The sequence below is a fragment of the Octopus sinensis genome, linkage group LG12 (assembly GCF_006345805.1).
Source record: "Octopus sinensis linkage group LG12, ASM634580v1, whole genome shotgun sequence".
NCBI classification, from domain to species: domain Eukaryota; kingdom Metazoa; phylum Mollusca; class Cephalopoda; order Octopoda; family Octopodidae; genus Octopus; species Octopus sinensis.
The window spans coordinates 75,165,303-75,187,802 of NC_043008.1; the positions used below are offsets into that span (position 1 = coordinate 75,165,303).

The 22,500-nt window shown below is 35.8% G+C and overlaps 1 protein-coding gene across 1 annotated transcript in view; it reads right to left on the reverse strand.

Annotated features, from left to right (window-relative positions):
* Positions 1 to 16,080: 16,080 nt before the first annotated feature.
* LOC115218141 (chymotrypsin-1) overlaps positions 16,081 to 22,500 on the reverse strand; it is a 25,944-nt gene continuing 19,524 nt past the window's right edge. The window contains exons 4-6 of the mRNA XM_029787941.2: positions 21,263 to 21,394; positions 18,973 to 19,112; positions 16,081 to 16,314 (exon numbers count right to left, since the gene is read on the reverse strand). Of these exons, the coding sequence (XP_029643801.1) occupies positions 16,153 to 16,314; positions 18,973 to 19,112; positions 21,263 to 21,394 (434 nt within the window). The 3' untranslated portion in view covers positions 16,081 to 16,152. The remainder of the gene's footprint in view (positions 16,315 to 18,972; positions 19,113 to 21,262; positions 21,395 to 22,500) is intronic.

Below are 22,500 nucleotides of genomic sequence, written 5' to 3' on the forward strand. Positions count from 1 at the left end.
TGGTGATGTGAAAACCACCCTTGTCTATAATTATAAAATATGTTATATTTCCGCGCTGACCACCTGGTTAAATTGTTACTGATGTTACCCATTAATATATATATATATATATAGTTGCAGTCGAAAGAGCGAAACAAGTAAACGAATGTATATACAGGCTTATATATATATATACAACCCCACCATATATATACATATATATATATACACAACCCCACCATTTATTGATCTATATATATATATTATATATATATATATAATATATATATATATATATATATACTTGTGCATAGATGTGATTTGTATCATATATTTCTATAGTGTATATGTATGACTACAGATATAGCTTGCATGTGAGAAGGATGCTGAGAGATGCAACATGAAGAAAGCTCGATAGTGGAAAAAGTAAAATAGATCTACAAAAGGAAATGCAGTTATATTAAAAGAACGTGTATGAACTAATAAGTATTATTTCCTTATGTTGAAAATGAAAATTCCTAAAAGTACATTTACCGTTGTTAAAACAACGAATATTTGCTGTTGTTAAACAATGAATAACAGAACGCAATGAAGAATAAATGAAGAATATTAACTGAAAAAAGACCAAAAGCTGTAATAAAAGAGAATTCTACCACCGAAAATGTTTCTGCACATATTTTCCTCTACCGCCAGTTTCACTACTCAGCATAACAAAGGAGAACTTGTACCCCTATCACCAAAAATATTACATCTTCCATACACCATCAACCGAATTTCTGTCACACTTAAACAGTTACACCAACTGCTGCTTCCACCTTCCCACCATATATATTATGGTCGTAAGCAATTAATTTAGCAACGGTGTAAGTAGTTCAAGCAGTGGTGTTTGTAGAGGTGAAGATGTATTTGGTGTCATTGTTTTTGTTTGTTTCAGTGAGAATGAAAACGACGGCGATGTTAGTGACACTGGTAATTGTGGTAAAAGTTTTCACTCGAATTGAAAAATCTCACTGAAGCAATCTGTTTTTAAAATCAACTGCCCTTATCCACTTTTTGATTAAACTAATTACAATAAATTTTTGACGCCCTTAAAATGCTGACGAATATTGCTTTTTCAATCAGTAGAAGCTCCCATTTCTGTCCATTCATTTCACTGCATCAAAGAATCGTCACGCGTTCTTTAAATAATTTGCTATTACAATTTAACTATTTTGGATTCAGATTACTGGCAAATTTGATGTTTATTTTTCATATTGTTTCGATTTATTCATATATTATCCTCTTGCTTTGATACTTCAATAATGTGATTGTTTAACTTTAGAAGGACTTTGGAGTTTAAGTGTGAGAGATTCGATACAGCCAGTTTGAACATATAAGCAGGTAGAATATTTTGGCTGGATATAACCTGTTTAAACACTAAAAGGTTAAACAAAGATCTCTTCTCTTACACTGCAAGAAAATAAACTCCACTTCTGTCTACGTTATAAACATTGTTAGTTGAATAGTCATCAAAAATATTTTCCCATACTCCTTTCAGTCATACTTCTACCGATAAAATAGAGAAAATGGGTGCGTTCAAGTCTATATAGGTTCGTATTTGTTTCTAAGGGACGTATAATATTTCAGTGTGAGTAACATGTCTTGACTTTATGGGCATTAAAGAGTTTATCACACTATGTGAATGTATGTATATGTATGTATGGATGTATGTTTATACGTATACATCACTAAGACAAGTGAAGAATTTAAGTGTCTCAGGGTAGTATTCAAAAGTGATGGAATGCAGGAGGCTGAAGTGGATGCTAGAATTACGGGTGCTTGCACAGTACATCATCCACTCGAGTATTCTATACTCAAGAGAGGAGAGGTTGGTATAAAAAAAGGCAAACTAGCTATTTTCGATTCAGTTTCGCACTTATTCTCACCTGTAATCATGACTGCTGGGTAATAACTGAAAAAATACGAACACAAATAAGAGCAGACTAAATGCGGTTTCCGTGAAGGATCGCTGGAGTCATATTAATCATAAGGATGTGTAGCTCTGAGGTCAAAGATTCTCTCCAAGTCAAATCACTAAATCTTCTAAGTGAGCAGTCACAATTCCAGGACTACCGATATGCGATTATACTGTAGCAGGAAAGAACCACAAGACAGATTTTCAAGTCGAGCCAAATGGTGGGAGACCTAAGACTAGTCGAAGAAGTTGGTTGGTTAACATCTATACTTTCAGTTGGTTACGGTTGGGAAGCTAGCCAGAAAGTATAATGACGGTTGCTTCTTATAGGAGTCTAAGAAGGAAGTATCTAAGATGGTCCTCCCTGGCATAGTGGGCTGAGAAGATGGAGATACATAGTTATATAGGTATATGATTCGTTATGATTTATTGCCGACCTCTGCTCACCCGGAAACCGGGGAGGTTCTAGAAAAAGTGAACCAAAAATTGCCTGTCTTTCCATATCTGGTCAGTTTAGCGCGACTGGCGGATGTCCACTCTGCTCTCGAAAAACAAAGAGTCTTTTATCTATAAAATCTGGACTGAACTTAAACATTTCATGTTGGAATGTGCGCACTCTGTTAGATAACAAGAGTGATTGCAGGCCTGAAAGACTTTCCAACTGCACTTGTTGCTCGTGAGCTGAACCGTTATACAATTGATATAGCTGCACCCTCAGAGACTCGTATAGAAGGTGATGGTTAGCTTGAGGAAGTAGGAGGTGGATACACCTTTTTTTGGAAAGTAAGGCAGGAGGAGCGCAGAGAGACTGGTGTTGGCTTTGCAGTCCGATCTGATATCCTCAAGAAGTTGGAAGAGCTCCCTGTTCCTTTAAATGAACGTATAATGACGCTACGGTTGCACTTGAAAGGTAAGCGGTTGGCTGCTCTAATAAGTGCCTATGCACCTACTTTGACTAGCTGTGATGAAGATAAAACAATCTTTTATACCTAACTGAGAGCCATATTTAGAAAAATCCCCAATTCTGATAAAGTCATTCTACTGGGGGATTTTAATGCCAGGGTTGGAACAGACTGGCAAACATGGAACTCTCTAGGACATTTTGATGCAAATGACAGCAAGAAGCTTTACCATTTTATGAAGCGAGCTTATGGACCTAATAGCCCCACATCAGCTCCTTTGCTTTCCAAGGAGTCTTCCACTCTGTTTATTAAATCAACAGAAATCACAGGTCGCTGGATCGAACACTTCTCTGAACTCCTAAACCATGAGTCAGTTGTGGATGAAACAGTGATTGATACTATGCAACAAAGACCTATCATTGGCTCCCTAGACTCCCCGCCCTCAATAGATAGTAATGACACCAATAAGTAAATTGAATCTTGGTAGGGCACCTGGAAAGGATGGAATTTGTGCTGAGGTCTTGCGATTTGGTGGTAAATACATCACACAGTCCCTTCATGAACTTATTAGTGCAGTCTGGAGGGATGGTGCAATTCCTAAGGACTCGAAGGATGCAATTATTCTTCCTCTGTATAAAGGAAAAGGAGCCAGAACAGTGTGTGGTAACTACAGAGGTATTGCTCTACTATCAGCTGCTGGCAAGGTTCTGGCAAATATACTTCTTACCCGTCCGAATGGGTGTCTCTTAAATGGTGTCCTATCTGAATCTCAATGTGGCTTCCGATCTGGTAGAGGGATAATGGATATGATTTTCACAGCAAGACAGATGCAGGAGAAGTGCTATGAGCAGAATATGGATCTTTTCCAGGTATTCATTGATTTAACAAAGACCTTTGATACTGTAAATAGGGCCTTTCTATGGAAAATACTTGGCAAACGTGAAGGTCCGGATCACTTTGTATCTATAATTAAATCATTTCATGATGGGATGGAGGCTTGGGTCAATGTTGGTGGTGCCATGGTGGGACCAATTCTTGTAGAGAATGGTGTCAAGCAGGGTGACATCCTTGCCCCCAACTCTCTTTTCTTTGTACTTTGCTGTTGCTTTTAGTCATGCTCTTGCTAAGGTTAGCTCTCTGGGAATATATGTCAGATATCGATCTTCTGGCCGCCTCTTTAATCTTCGCCGATTTGCTGCCAATTCAAAGGTTTCCCAGTCTATTATTCGTGACCTCCTTTATGCAGATGACTGTGACTTAATCACTCATACAGTGGATGACATGCAAATGCTCATGAATTGCATTTCTGCTTCTTGCAGGGCATTTGGACTCAGCATTAGCCTGGACAAGACTGTTGTAATGTTCCAGCCTGCACCAGGAAATCCATATATGGAACCAGCTATCTTGGTTGAAAGAACAATTCTGAAGGTGGTAGACAAGTTTGTCTACCTGGGCAGCACACTCAGCCGTTCTTGCTCCCTGGATGAGGAAATATCTTTCAGGTTGCAGAGAGCAACTAATTCCTTCCGGTCTCTTCAGTCTCGTGTCTGGTGCCACATGGCCTCGCAAAGCGAACAAAAGTTGCTGTGTACCGTGCTTGTGTACTGACATCGATCCTCTACTCATGTGAGACATGGACTCTGTACAAATGTCAGGTAAGGGTCCTTGAATGCTTTCATCAGAGATGTCTCAGACACATTCTCAATGTTGGCTGGACCTCAAAAATTCCAGATACACAGGTCCGCAGGACAGCTGATATCTTGAGTATTGAGGCGATGGTGCACAAGCACCAGTTACGTTGGACTGGACACCTAATTAGAATGAAGGATAGCAGGATTCATATGCAAATGCTCTATGGAGAACTTGTGAATGGAAGGAGACTCCGGCAGAAACCAAGGCTGCGATTTAAGGACTGTGTCAAGTCCTCATTAAAGGCCTGTGATATGCAGGACACTGACTGAGAGAACAATGCCTGTTATCGCCACAGATGGAGGAAGCAGGTTAAGGAGGGGATTGACACTTTTGAGAGAGCACGTATCCAGCATGAAGAACTTAAGCGAGCTGCGCGAAAGCGTACGGCTCGTATAGTGAATGGGGGAAAGCTTGGTCTGCAATGTTTTCAGTCGTGTATGCTTGTCAAGAGCAGGGCTCATTAGCCACCAACGGAGCCGCAAATGCAAAATATAAGTTAGTCCTAGAGCGCACAATGTTCCTGAAGGTCGGCAATGGTCTTCCTCGGTCACGAGTGAACGGCCATCATATATATATATATATATATATATATATATATAATACCAACAATTGCTCAGGGTTAATATATTTTTTCGTTGTGTTTCACTTACCTTACTTTAAATGTAGTGGTATTTCTTCTTGGAAATATCTTTTAGTGGCTATACCATTAGCGGAGCTATTTTTAGCACTAGAGTGAACCACATAGTGGTCACTCTCTAATATTTATGTATAAATTTATGTATAGGCGCGGGAGTGGCTGTGTGGTAAGTAGCTTGCTAACCAACCACATGGTTCCGGGTTCAGTCCCACTGTGTGGCATCTTGGGCAAGTGTCTTCTGCTATAGCCTCGGGCCGACCAATGCCTTGTGAGTGGATTTGGTAGACGGAAACTGAAAGAAGCCTGTCGTATATATATATATATATATATATATATATATATGTATGTGTGTGTGTCTGTGTTTGTCCCCCTAGCATTGCTTGACAACCGATGCTGATGTGTTTACGTCCCCGTCACTTAGCGGTTCGGCAAAAAGAGACCGATAGAATAAGTACTGGGCTTACAAAGAATAAGTCCCGGGGTCGATTTGCTCGACTAAAGGCGGTGCTCCAGCATGGCCGCAGTCAAATGACTGAAACAAGTAAAAGAGAGAAAAGAGAAAGAGAAATTTGTATTTTTCCCTTGGTTTTTATGTGCTAAGCCACTTAGTGTTAAATTGATGGTATTATTAAATTAATATCAAATTTGTCACCCTCATTTATAAATTTAATTATACTGCAGTAAATATTTGATGCAGTACTCGTTTCCAGTAAGTCATATCGCTCTTTTGGCGGGGAAATTTGAATCATAACTACGAATACAATCGATTAAACCGCACGTGTATTTGACGCTCGCTGCGACTTAATAAATTGTATTTAAGACAAACCTCTGCTGAAGATTTATGGATGTTGTGTAAGTAAAATTGCATATTACATTAATAATGAAACAATTGTTCAGGGTTAATCTATTTTTTAATTGTGTTTCACTTACCTTACGTTAAATGTAGTGGTATTTCTTTTTGGAAACAACTTTTAGTAGGTATACCATTAGCGGAGCTATTTTTAGCACTAGAGTGAACCACATAGTGGTCACTCTCTAATATTTATTTATTTATATATATATATATATATATATATATATATATATATATATATATTATATTATATATATATATAATATATATATATATATATATGTGTGTGTGTGTGTGTGTGTATATATATATACATATATATAAATCAAAATTATATGCCTTGCGAAGAGGAAATTCTTGAATTCAAAGATCAGGTCTGATTAACAAAAACACGTTAGACTAGTCCAAAATATAAATGAAAAAAAAACTGGAACGTGACATAAGTAACTCAGCCACAGAAGTACTTAGCAAATTCTTGATTTCGGAAGTGGGGAAAATCACCACTGAGTGGAGTGATGACTTGTAATAATGACTGGGTATATACTCCCTTGACCAATTTTCGCATGAACAACAGGAATTTACACGGGAGCTAAAATATTTAATGCAATGAAAAAATATACATATTTTATTAATTAAGGCTATTCCAGCGTTGAAAAGCAAAATAATCCCACTTACTGAGCCCTATGAAGGGTCTTTGCAGTAGCTTGTGATGAAAGTTGAACCAGTTGATCACAATGATGTTAAACAATGTATCAAGACCCACCCACTCCTGTTTTCCCATGATTCACGCACCCTTCCAACCTTCTTATTACTCAATGAAATTTATAACTAGATAGCACTCACTCGAGTACAAGTAGACCAGCGTATGGAATAAGGCCAGTGATTTTAATATGAGTACTTCATAGTGTTCAAAAATTATAAAATAAAAGGGAAAAAGTATTAGTTGCTGGATTAATATTTCAATTTTTCCAGCAAGTACGAAAACCAACGCTCGATACATTTCTTCTGTTATGTTTTCTTCTCTGGATTCTTCGGCAAAATATAAACTCCTACGAGATTAATGAATTAATATTGAACGAATTACACAATAAATATTCTCAAAAATATCTCTCTTTTTGATGTGGAAAAGTAGAATGGTTTCGGAATTAAATAATTCAGCTCTGCCACCCACAAGATATCTACTAGGTTAGTGTGAGTTTTAGAATATATATATATATAAATATTGAATAGACTTTAAAATATATCTTACTAGACTTTCGACAAGCTAATTGCCGTCCACCATTTTTTATTATGTATTCTATTAAATATTTATCTATTTATTCATTCAAGTAATGGGTGAATAATATTTTATTGATTACAATGTGGAATGGAAAGTAGAATGACGTTGTTGCTGTTGGGATTGTGGTAATTTACAAATACATACACACATATGCACACAAAAAACACATATAGCACTATACAGCTTTATACAAACACACTAATGTGAGTACATATGTATAAATATGTGTGTGTGTTGTGTGTGTGTGTGAGTGTGCACACAAGCTACACATATATAGCGTGAGGTATATATAGATATATGTATACATAGATATGTATATTTATATATATATATATATATATATGCATGTATCAGATATATGATATTATATATATGTATATGTATATATATATATATATATATATATATATATATATATATATATATATATATATATATATATGCATATATATAATATATATATATATATTCATATATATATATACATCGTACATGCACATAGCTATACGTATATACAACGATATATTTATATAAATATATCTTATTACATATACACACAAGTGTATACTCACACGCACACCCTTATAAATACCTATATACATATATACATACGTACATACACGGACACACGCATATGATTTTATATATGTATATATATATATATATATAATATATATATATATATATATAAATATCTCTGTCTCTCTGTCTCTCTCTCTCTCTCTCTCTCTATATATATATATAATATATATATATATATATTATATATGTATATATAAAAGTAGACCACAAAACAACAGACTTGATGGAGGCAGAATTGAAAAGAACTTGATCTATTTGCGTAAAAATTTCGGTGCACCATTGTTCGTAATATAAGTTCAAATATATAGAAGTTCCTATGTGTCTTTTATGGTTCACAGATCGATATAATGAGCGTCATTAATATTCTGGAGTTCATTCAATTGATTATAATTTCCCTATAAAATTTGCCTTCAGGTTAATCGATATATATTAGTATTTGTGTATACCGAAACCGAAGGAGCGGCTAAGGTGGTAGATTACTGTGTGTGAAGCATTTCAATGTTTATTACTGTCGTCCTTCAAAATTCTCATAGGAAAGGGTACCGAGGGGATAGAAACTTTTCTTAATTCCATCTCCACCCATTCTCAAGGGTAATGTAATAAATATGTCAGACATATGGCCGTGTCAAGTGGAATAAATAATTTATCCTTTTGAAAATCCTCTACATTTGCCCTAGTGAGAATATATATATATATATATATATATATATATATATATATAAATATATATATCCTCACATACATAAATATACATGCACACACATATATATATACATATGTAAATGTGTATATCTTTATATATATATATGTGTGTATGTGTATTTGTGTGTGTGTATGTGTGTGCATGTATATATAACATAAATTATACAGGAAGATGGGATAAACAGGCTTTAATTAGAGATTCCAAAATTTCATTGTAGTACTATTATATAAAATTGTTTTTTTTTGTAAATAATTATATAAATAAATATGATGCAGCAACAGGAGCGTGCCGGCACTTCACCAGGTAGTTTGCCAGGTTGCTTTTAAAGGGCTGCTGGATCACGTTCGATTCTCCACTGAATAGTTTATAAATTCAAGGCAACCAGATTAACAAACACATACACCCGCTCACACACACACACACAAATAAACACACACACACACAAACAAACACACACACACACAAACAAACACACACACACACAAAGGCTGAAGGGTATATCAGCCGAAATGTTGTGCTAACAACAAACAAGATGAGGACAAAAATCTGTCAAATATAAATAATGTAAATAACGTACAAGTTCCCTCATCTCTTACATATAGAGGTGAAAGGAAAATTACTATATAAATAACCGTTATTAAGACAAAGGATCTATTAGAATGATCGTTAACCAAGGTAAGAAACCGAAGGGGAGGAAGTAAAATGTAAAACGTAAAGGAGTAACAAAGCTCATAGCAATCATGTATGCGCGCATGTACATACACACATGTGCGCACGCACACCCACGTACATGTGCCTACATGCATATGTTCACTCAGACTCGCATGAAACACTCACATGCGCACCCACACATACGTCAAATGGATGCACAAATATATGCAACCAAGTATGTACACGTATACAAATCCACAGACGCGCGCACACACACACACGTGCACATAACCATATGCGTACAGTTATATTCAAATATACACGGGCGCACACACACGGGCACGTAACCATACGCGCACAGTTATATTCAAATGCACGTCTAAAAAACATAAATGCTAAATGTGCATATGCTCACACTCGTGTGTTTTAATGCCAATCAAATTTGGCTATGTGTTCCTATTTAGGCGTGTTCCGTATTTTTCGATAACTAGATTTCCTTTACTTAAACTTTCTGTGAAGATTGGTTGGATATAACCTGCACATTCGTCTATGTGTACGCTCAAAGGAATCCGTCTATACTGTGGTAAACGATCTGTTCCTTATGTAGTTTGGTTCTCCGTCTAAGTGCCATTCTTGGCTGTCCTATATAGTTACGTCCGCAACTCGAAGAAGATATAACATAAAATAGATTCTCAGAAGTATAAGTGAAGTTCGTTTAATTGTGAACCTCTCTCCTTGTTTGAATGGGAATTCCGAGACTTCCAGCTGGATGGGGCATGTTCCATAGTTTGGACGACCACATTATTTAACCATTGTTTTAGTGGTTGACGTAAAGCTTCGCATTTAACTGAAGTCTTTTCAGCGATTTGGGTTGCTTTTTGCATTTGATAAATTTATGTGTTTTCAGAATGTTGTTCGAGTTTGGATTCCTAGTGAGCATAGGTGAATTTTGTAAAATAGTGTTGTATGCCTCATTGTTTCAAGGGTTGTGCTTTGATTTATATGGTAGTGCTTTGATTTATATGGTAGTGCTTTGATTTATATGGTAGTGCTTTGAGATGTTATGCGGTTTTACGTTTTGTTTCCCTTAATGTTTTAATGCCTAATTTCTTGGCACGCTTAATTCCATCGTTTATAAATGAGGATGGATATTGTCTCTCAGTTAGTGTTGTCCTGACGTCTTGAAGAGAGAGGTCCCGGGTATTTCCATCCTTCACTACAAATCCTCTTTGCTAAATTAAAGGGGACATTCCTTTTGATGTTTTTCGGGTGGTATGAGCTAAACAGAAGTTATTGTTTCGAGTCCGTTGGCTTAAGATAAATGTAAGTTAAAATTTGGTTGTTGACTTTTCTTATCGTAATATCTAAGAAAGGGAACTGTTCTTTGCTATATTCCTTTGTAAATTGAATGTTCGGTTTTATTTTATTTATTTATTATATTTAGATCTAAATTCCAAGATTTTATAATTTGGAATGTCCAAATGATAAAGCAATGTTCCGGATATCTTTTCTAGTTTTTTCTTATATAATGGTGAAATGGATATCCATATTTTTGCAGTGACACTTCATATATGGTGAATTCAAAATATCCCATTATTAGGTTCTCAAGGATACGGGCTGCTTTTGATCCCATCGCTATTACGCATTTTTGACTATAGTAGGCGGCGTCAAATAGGAAATAATTGTTCTGACGTATAAATTTTAATGTTTTGATTATATAAACCTGGTTTATGCGTTCCGGAAGTTCTTCAGAGTAATTTTCCAGCCAAAATTTTATTGCTTATGTTTCATAGTCATGTGGGATGTCGGTGTAAAGATTAGAAACATCGAAGGAAACCAATAATGTTTCTTCATTAGTTGTCTTTGGTTGGTGCTCAAGCATATCTAGACCGTCACTAATGAAATGTTTGAAGTATTTCAGAAAAGGTTACAGTAGGATGTCTAGAAAGTTGTTTAGGAGGTGAGTTTCACAGCCTGGGCCACTTCTTATGAGTCTTAACTTTAAATCTTCAGACGCTAAAATCTTCTTAAGAAAATACAAAATTACAATTATTTCAATGGCATGATTAGCGAAAGTGAAACCGGTCGACAAACACAATAATCATTCACTTATGAAATATATAAAAAATGTATTAAAACTATGTCAACTGTGTGCATTTCTCTTTTGTTATTTTATATTCTTATTCTTTTATTTTTTACTTGCTTCAGTCATTTGACTGCAGCCATGCTGGGGCACCGCCTTTAGTCGAGTAAATCGACCCCAGGACTTATTATTTGCAAGCCTAGTACTATCCCATCGGTCGCTTGTGGCGAACCTCTAAGTTACGGGGACATAAACACGTGAATGTGCGATTCACATACATTCACACACATACTTATACGCACATGCACATACAGACACCAACGCGCCGTACCAACCCACAGGGGTGCTCCTCTATGCATACATCTACACTTGCCTCTACTATAGCCACGGGCCGACCGGATACTGAAAGAAGCCCGTCGTATATATATATGTATGTGTTTGTGTGTCTGTGTTTGTCCCCCCAACATCGCTTGACAACCGATGCTCGTGTGTTTACGTCCCTGTAGCTTAGCGGTTCGGCAAAAGGGTAAAATAGAATAAGTACTAGGCTTACAAAGAATAAGTCCTAGGGTCGATTTGCTCGACTAAAGACGGTGCGACAGCATGGCCACACTCAAATGACTGAAACAAGTAAAAGAATATATACGTATATAACATAGATAAATCGATACTTAGCTAGAATCAAAGAAAGATAGATAGGTAGATAGATAGACAGACAGGCAGAGATAGATAGATAGATAGATAGATAGATAGATAGATAGATAGATAGATAGATAGATAGACAGACAGACAAATAGATATGCTTTTATAGTCATGTTTTGTTTAGAAGTCAGATTTGACTAAGCTATGGCACCACCATTATAACACACCCACACATGTACACACACACGCACATACGAGCAAACGCACATACACACACACGCACGCATACATCTACACACCTATGGTTACTGCTTACTAAACACCAGTCTCACAATGTTTAAAAGGATGGAGAAAATTATGGAATTTTATAACATCCTTGACAATACTAACACCTATTATCATGGGAGAATGAGATGACTTTCATCGAAAATACACAGCTTCATTGTTCTCTTGTCCTTCATGGGCTCTCCTTCAAGTAACAATGTCTGATGTGTTATTATTTCGTATGTTACATCACAATGACAGTGTCACTAGAGTGCTTGCCGATTTGCTAGATACAGCAGATTTTGTTATGCTCAAATCTCATCCTTCTCAATTGATAAAAAAATAAAACGCATACAATAGATAATGTACAAACAGGAATGGTTATAGTTGGAATGGTCAGCGTGCGTGTTTAGGACTAACTGAATTAACAACAAAAACTTGCAATGATGTTTTGTGAAATAGTTTCATTATCTCAAAAACAATAGACACTTTAAAAGGAGATTGCATGACATTAATGCCGGTTCCGTTCGTATTAATATCGAAGGGAAGGTAAATGTTGATATGTACAAAACGACATTGGGTTGGATATTTGGTGGAAAGAATATTTTAACATCAGACAACGGAACCCTGAATGACATATATGAAAAGGGTAGCAGTTACCGGTCTCACTCGGTTTATAATTGTTTAAAATAAACACAACCACAGGAATTCAATATATTTGCAATGAAATAACTATAAAAGTTTCAGTTAATTTTCTGTTTATTCAATCAGAATTTCTACATCGACATCATGCATAAACTTCTTCATAAAACTGCGCCAAAAAACCTTTTGTTGTGGTAAAACAAGTTATTTCCAAGATAATGTACAAATTTACATATTTACTAATTAACTATATAATTACATAATTATGTAAAAGATTTATTCTAAGCAGTAACTTTTCCATTGTCTATTGCAGAAGTACCTAGGGAGATATGATATTTATATATACACGTGCATGTATTTGTGTGCGTGTGTATGCATGTGTAAGTTTGAGTGTATGTCTGTGTGTATATTATTTTTTCTACTATTGTCAGTGGCTGAAAATTTTTGAATAACTTCCAGAATAATTGTTAGAATAAATTATGTAGACTGGGTTTTCTTTAAAAGATGCGCCACGCTGCAAAATGTTATCAGCTCAGTGGTAAATATGTGGTGTACAACTAGAAGTATGCATACATACATACATACATATACAGGTATGCATATATACATGCATATATACATATACATATATATATATATGCATACATATATATATATATATATATATATGCATACATATATATATATATATATATGCATACATATATATATATGCATACATATATATATATATATATTATATATATATATATGCATACATATATATATTATATATATATATATATTATATATGCATACATATATATATATATATATATATATATATATAATATATATATATATATATATATATATGTTTGTGTGTGTGTATAAAGCAGCACTCTGTCGGTTTCGAAGACGAAGGACTCATCTGATACCATCCCATCAACGGAACAGTTTGCTCGTTAAATTAGACAAGGCTGGCCCTTTGAAATACAGGTACTACCCACTATTACCAAATCAGTGGACTGGAGCAACATTAAGTAAAGCATCTTGCTCAAGGACACAACGCGTCGCCGGGAATTGAACACACGACCTTACGATCATGAGCAGAATATCCTATACACTAAGCCGCACGTCTTCACACACACACACACATATATATATATACAAGTGAGTGGACTAACGAAAGAAAGGTACTCAACTGATTTATTGGGAGTTACATGCATCGATCAAAACAGTTTGATACAAATTCGTTGGTATTTTAAAGTTTCAAGCACGATGCTAGCCGTCAGCCATTTTGAATGCAATATATATATATATATGTATATCAAAATGTGACCGCGTGTGTACCGTTGGCGATTTTTTTCCTCCGTCTACCCTTCTCTGGAGCTTTTCTTCTCCAATGTTTCCGACGAAGAGCTCCGCTTCTTTCCTTCTTTCCTGAGCGTCCAATAATACTATATTTGTTCCACGTCCTCGCATTGTTGAGTTTTTTTGTGCTTTCATGTTTGGATTAACTATATATATATATATATATATATATATATACGCTTATATACGATATGTATGCATGAATATGTACATATTAATACACATACACACCATATACGCATGTATACATACATTCAAATATGCATTCATACATAATTAAATCTTCACGGCTGATTGCCGTTTTTCTGATATTTCTGACATTCTGTCTATGATATTTCAGATGACTACTCAGTCGCAATGGAGATCTGCACGATTTCAAGCATGGGTGACAGAGAAAAGTTGTAACTTCCACTGGATTGATAGGATCAATCAGATATGATCTTTCTGAACTGACACACTCTACAAACTTCGAATCAAGGCGATATTATTTGTCCAGAACACTTTTCAATATTCTTTGCTGTTCTATTAACGCATGCATTCCTCAAGCATCATAAGGATGTCCTCTTGCAGTTCAGAACTACAGGAAGAGTTTTCATCTTGAGATGTTTTATGCAAATGATTTTGACTTTATGTCTCACACCACTGATAACATACAACATATTATGGATCGTGTTACAGCTTCATGTTGGGACTTTGGCCTAACTGTAAGTTTGAAAAGAAAATGTGTTCCCTCCTGCACTCCGTATAGCGAGTCAGATATTATAGTATAAGGTAAAAGAATGGAGGTAGTTGACACTTATTTACTTTCGGATTTTATTGTCGAGAGAAGGCTTCCTAATTGTAGAAATACATCTACGCATTCTGAAGCATGTGCAGCATCTGTAGCATGTGGGGATCTTGAAAAGAGAATCTGGGCAAATCGCCGCATCACCATGAAACCAAGCTGAGGATTTACAAATCTTGCGTGCAAACGGCTCTATTGTACTCTTCTGATGTATGGACAGTATACCATATGCCTGAGCGGCGCTTTCAGCAAGTGGTAAAATGAAACACCGAACTTAAACCTAAAGATACATACATACATACATACATACATACATACATACATATATATATATAAGAATTTATTTGCGTAATAAGATAAAAAAGACCAAGGCTGTATAGATATTAGAGCATTCATAGACAGAATGTCTTACAGCTGTTTCTGGGATATTAATTAATAATAATATCCCTTCATCGGAGACGGTGTGAGAGGAAAATTTGACTTAATATGACTTAATTTTCCTCTCACACTGTCTCCGATGAAGGGATATTATTATTAATTAATATCCCAGAAACAGATGTAAGACCTATCTATGAATGCTCTAATATCTATACAACCTTGGTTTTTTTATCTTATTACGCAAAAAATTCTTATATACACACGCTGACATAGAACCAACGTTAAACCCTTTATTTGCAAAATGATCGAATCTGGAATTTAACTATGGTCTGTTTATAGCACTTATTCAGCATTACCTGACACCTTTAAGTCCCAATGACACCATTACCTCTTATATATATATGTGTGTGTGTGTGTATATATAAGCATGCACACATGGATACATACATACATCCATGCATATATACTTACAATCTTACTTATTTGCACACACATACATAAATGCATACACACGTGGTTAGATTCATAGACTTCAGGATATTCGAGATAAGGGGGAACTGACGAATAAAATATCCTTATGCCTTGGAAAAACAGCTTAGTCATGCGTAGAACGACTTCGAGCATAGCTTTACTCGTCCATAATGGATGTAAAGTAAAAAAAAAAAGCCAACAACAAGAACAATAAGAATAGCAACAATAGTGATTCGTGAGATAATTTGACATTTATTCGATGCTTGCATTTTATTGTTTTCAATACAATAATCAAATCGTGTTTTAAGTATTTCTCATTCTGTTAATCCAAGACACGAAATGTGCCACATTTTCGTAAACGCCCATTCCATTCTGACATTTAGCTTCACCATAAGAAGTTGTACCTACTATAGTTAATTCTTCAGTTACTGCATTGAAACACATCAAAGGACCACCAGAATCTCCCTGTAAAATTAAATAATATCAGCATGTAAAGAACGAATGAAACATTTTCAGAAATAATTTTGTTTCATAATTTTCATAATTAATTTTTAACACGCAAATTAAAACTGAAGCTCAATTAATTACTAGTGATATGTGTAGTTTTTTTCTCTTGAAATCATATAGTAATAGTAGTATGGGAGAAATGCGCTTCTGGTATGTTTGTAGTATTCAGTTGTGATGCTATGTTGTACAACAGTATAAACCTATAGATTTAAACAAGTACTAACTGAATTAAGTAAAACTGATTCAATGCACTCGTCATCACATGGGATTATCTGAGATTGTTTAGACAAAGACAGTCTTTTAGAATGTCCAGTAAATTTAACAGATCTAAGTTTTGATGCAAAGCGCTAACGTATATCGATATATTTATTCTGTACTATATCATAAGAAAGAATAAAATTCTGGTAACATTTCGCTTCCTTGCAAAGACACTGAGAAACCTATATGAACAGAGATAATAATGAATATTAAAAGCCTGTATAATGTATTAATCAAAATTCTAGATCATGTGCCACAGGATATATTTCAGGATTTAATCTGATTTTGATATAAAATAGCAAGAAGAAGAAGAAGAAAGAGAAGAAGAAGAAGAAGAACAACAACAACAACAACAATAACAAAAGAAACCAAACCAATGGCTTTGAGAAATGCATGAATGTCACATAATCTCATTTCGTTGGCGGAGAAATTGATTCTATTGATGTTCGTTAAAACAATATAAAATGGGAATAGGAATTCACGTGCACAATATACATATGTAGAGAGACAGACAAAGAATAATATGCGTAAGGAATAAATTAATATGAAACTTGCGTATGCAATTTACTTGATATAATCAGATTCATCTTTACAGCTGTTTTGAAGAAGAAGAAGAAGAAGGAGTTGATATAGCAATACACACGCACATTATTCTTTCTAACTTAGAAGGCCTGAAAACTTGTGGGAGAGGACAGTGAAATACGTCGACCAGTGCTCGACCGGCATTTATTTCATCAATTCAAAAGGGTGAAATTTGAACATACAGCTGGAGTTAGTTAATTTTTTGGCTCAAAAAGCAAAAAGCAAGGCCATGTAGGGGGACATGGAGTTATGTGCAGGGTGGTGTTCATGTAAAGAGTTCAGGCCACTTGAGGTCAAGGGAGACTTTGAACCGAGCGGTCAAGCACTTTGTCCAGTTAATGATCCTGAAAGCTCGACTTATATACATATATTATATATGTGTGTGCGTGCATGTTCCTGTGTCTGCATGTGTGGGTGCGCGCGCTCGTGTGAGTCTGTGTGTATGTGACTATGTATGTATGTAAGTTTATTGATAATACAAATATTGTGTGAAAAACCTTTTGTATCTCAAACTTTAATTAATAGTTCAAACAAAGCACACACGAAAAGCGTTTATTCATAAAAATATATATGATCATATTCTATTGTTTGTTTCCTAAAGCTCAATTCTACGCTTATATCAGGCTTTCGGCTGGTTTAGAGGCAAAAATCTACATACACCCGTTAATAACCTCATCCATATTGCTAAACCTTCACCTGGGCATAAAATGAGGCATGGCTCGGAAAAGGTGGTAGTCTGATGGTACAAGATCTGTAGCAGAGTGAGACAAGACTTCCAGCCGCCCAAGTTTCTCAAGTTCTCGCTTGGTCATATTGGCAAGTGTGCACTGGTGCACTGTCATATTGTAAGAGCGAGCGTCTGGGATTGACCAACACCGAATAGCGAGCTTTTAAATCATCACATACTGGTTGCAGTTGGGCATAAAGTTTAACTTTCACAGTATGACCATGTGGGATAAGCTCAAAGTGCAACAACGTCTCTAAATTCTACCAAACACACAACATGACCTTCTGTTCAAATCGCCCTTGTATGACAACCGGTTCTGAAGCCTGGTCGGAACGAGGCCACTGATTTCCGTTTCTAAAACTACAAAAATAAATCCATTTTTCATCCCCAGTTATAATTCGACGCCAAAAACGGGATCTCGAGGATTTGCGCTCAGTTCTTTGCAACTATTTACAGGTTTTTAAGCCCGATCATAGGTAAGCTCATGAGAAACCTTTCGACAGCGTCTGTTCACAAGAACATGTTTATGGAAGTGTCATTGATTGGTGTTTTGTAAAGGACCAACTTTTGTCGATAATATACGTGTACTTGTGGTTGGCTGTTCAGCCATTTCAAGCAAGGACACATCTTCCACAGCAGATCTTCTTGATCTTGCTTTTTCTTCGAGGCTGGTGGCACCTTGAAGCGTCTGAATCAGTTTTGTGCAACATGTTCGTTGACAGTTCTTCGGCCTTCCACATCATTAATTTATTTTGCTGCTGTCCTTCCACTCATTTCCTTTTTTTTTTCACGGGTAGCGTAAAACGGTACTAATTACAATTTTTAACCACTCATTACCAAAGCTCTAGAATAAAAAAATAAACAGATAATATTCAAATGTTATATATGAAAATAAAAAATAAACAAATCAGCAACGGTTAACAATAATCTATATCAAATTAATGATATAACATGGAGGTACCAGTTGCAAAATATATAATCAGGTGAAACAAACAAAAAAACTTTTGGCTCCACATAGTAACTTTATAGTACAGAAAAAATATATTTACATGGCATGCTTCTGGACCCATCCAGTGACCTGATCCTCCACAAACTTGTTGACTGGTGACATCTGGAAAGAACATTCTGCATTCAGAAGGTAAGAACAGTTGGACTCGAGCAGTTTTTAAATATTGTGTTGGTTTTCCAGCTGGAAACAAGCAAAAGAAATGTTTAATGTACTTTCTAAACTTCATTGTCTATTTGTGCATTTTAGTTTTACTTAACTCCTCCGAGATTCAAAAAGAAAGAGCAGGTTATAAGTACACCAATGTTTTAGTATGAGTATGACAATAACAAGTTTGTGTGATAATCTCATGGTTTCTGGTTCGAATCTACTACACTTTATCTTGATAGGTGTCTTGTAAAGCCTCAGATTGGCCGAAACTTTGTGACAACAAACTGGAAGACGGTAAAACTGTAGAAATTTATCGGATTGTACGTGTACTCCTTTACTAGGTACAGGCCTTGGCTTTGTTTCTCAGAGGAAGTGTTTTTGCTGAATTTATTCAGGTAACATTTTATCAACCCAAACAGTCTGAAAGGCAAGTTCAAATGTGACTAAATATGAAATTTAAAAATGTAAGGTAGAATTAATGAAATGAATGAATTTGGTCAAATAAATTATTGATTCAATCTTCGAATATGTTTATTTTGACGAGGTATAAAATATACTATATTGTGGAGTTAAGGTGTAAATAAGATGTTCTTTTAACACAGAATTCAAAGTACATCGATTTCTAGCTTTGTGCAGGTGATGCTTTCTCTATCGGTGCTATCTATGGTTTCAGAAATCCCCAGAAGAATTGATTATTTTGTAATCTAAGAAAAAGCTGAGACAAGGAAATCGTTAACATGTTAAAATTCCATATATTGGCACAGGCACGTGTTTTGAAAGTGGGTTGACGGTATGGAATTGACTTTACTGTATGGTTGGGTCTACTTAAGTTGGTCTGCAAATAAATGGAATTAAATGATATAACTAAACTTTGAATATGGCAAGGATTTCAAGTAATCTTGTATGAGTCTATATTAATCCTCTATTACTCATCTATTTATAATCTGCTGATCATCTATCCATCAATTAGTAACTGCCTGGGGATCTCTAATCAATCATATATCGTTAGTCTTGCGAACCTCGAGTGATAATCAATAATTTACTGTTGAAGGATCATTGCAAGAAATTTCTAAGGATCCATTGTGAATCCCTTTAGTGATCCTCTATCAGTCTTCTATGGATTTTGCAACTGATCCTATATCGAGCTTTAACTGAAGTTCTAGTGATCATATGTCGATCAAATATCGAATTCTACCGTTCCAGTAGTGATTCCCTTTAGCGATAAACCCTCAGCGACCATCCATTGATCTATTACCAATTACCTATCATCATACAATAATCTATTGGTGCATTGACGCATTGGCGCATAAACAATCGTCTATCAGTCCCTTAACGATTATCTATTGATTCTCCAGCGATCATGTGTAGATCCTCTGTCGAGTTTCTGTCAGTTCACTCAAGTTGTCAATCGATTCTCTACGGATCAACTATCGATTCGCTAGAAATCCGATATTGTTAAAAATAATAGTTTCTTCGACTGATTGATGTACCGAGGGGGTACAGTTTGATTTCTCAGACCAAATAACTTACTAGTACTAGGAAGTAAATTCCAAAATTGTTTCTGGTGGGATTTCAACTGAGAAAACAGGAAATTAACTTTGGACTTCTTCTACAGTACCCTGCTGGTGATTCCAACAATTTTCTCCATAATTCTACTGACATAGTATCACATTCAAAATCCAAGATCACTACTTCCAAAGACACATTCTCACATTACCAGATATGGAGTCCAGAGCTTCACTGTCATAGTACCGTTCACGGGAATATCTGACATATAATATATACCTTCGAACCAATAGCGCCACTATCACAATAACAGAAATATAGATGGAAATCAGATTGTGATAAGTAAATAACAAAAACATTTCATCATCTTGATACTATATTTCTCTGTATTCCTCTCAGAATAATACTGATTTGTAGCAAAAAGCTATAAATTATATCTTGTTCAATACGTTGCTGATACTGTTTTCGGCTTGATTTTATATAAATCTTAGAGTGCTGTAAGTAAATATTGTATATTTTGTCGCCACTGAGTAACTAATACAGTAAATGATTTCTGTTAAGTTCATACATTTTCAACTGTGTTGAGTTAGGTACTGTCTACTCACATGTAGTGAGAATATTTCTGTGAGACACAGCATACATTTGTAAAAACTTTAAAAACAATTACATATACTCACCTCTAGTTTCACCCCAACCAGCAATGATGCAATTACTATAAAACTTTTCACCAGGTTGTGCTACTGCTATCGGTTGAATACAGTCACTAAAAATTAGTTTCCTCGGTAAAGTCAGAACTGTGATGTCATTTTCTGTAAAGAAAAGAATGTAAAGAATATATAGGCGCAGGCGTTGTTCTGCGGTAAGAAGCTTGCTTCCAAACCTTATGGGTCCGGGTTCAGTCCCACTGCGTGAAACTTTGGGCAAGTACCTTCTACTATAGGCTCGGGCCGACCAAAGACTTATTAGTGGATTTGGTAGACGAAAACTGATGGAAGCCATCGTATATATATGCGTGTGAGCGTGTGTGTGTGCTTGTGTGTGTGTGTGTGTGTGTGTGTGTGCTTGTGCGTGTATGTGTCTTTGTGTCTGTCTTTGTCCCCTCACCGTTTCGTGACAACCCATGTAGGTGTGTTTACATACCCGTAACTTAGCCGTTTGCCAAGTGCTTCGGCTTTTAGTGTCTTCAAGTCAAAGGGGGCCGAGTTGCATCCTGGTCATAATTCTTGGGGACCGTTCTACTACACTTTGTAGTTACTTGGATATCGGAGACTTGTGCATTTAAACCGTTTGGATATTTCATCTAGCTGGAACCCCTCTCTGTTGACTCATCTTTCAAACTTATACTTAGACTAGCTATTTTGATCCGTGCTCCGCTCGGGTTATGGTGGTGGTGTTGTTTTGTGCGTGTTGTCTCCTTTTCCTTTCTTTGTTTTGTTCGTCTTCTTTGCCTGATTCTTTTTATTGCCCTCTCCTTTACTCCACTTTCCAAAATCCCCCAAATTTTTACACCCACAATTAAAGATAACCGCCTCTAGCCCCTGCAGCAACATGAAAAGCCACCATTATTCAAATAGCGCAACCTTTCTATCCCATAAAACTCAATTTTTCCCATATTCCTCACCATGGTAACCAAACGGTAGCTCCGAGCGACTTGTAACCCTCCTCACACCATTGCCCACCCCATTTTACTCCCAGTGTAAATTTGGCGCCAATCCTACCCCATCTACCGCCCCTTAAACCTTTCCTATCCCAAAATGAGACAAATAACCAAGAAATCAAACAACTTTTTCGCATTTCAATTTGATAGATATTGATAAGAAATAATGATGATTGTTATCGTAGCAGTGAAACATCAACGCTACGACATTGACTCATTCAGAGATACTTCTCTTAAGGTTAAAATACAAAAGTACTG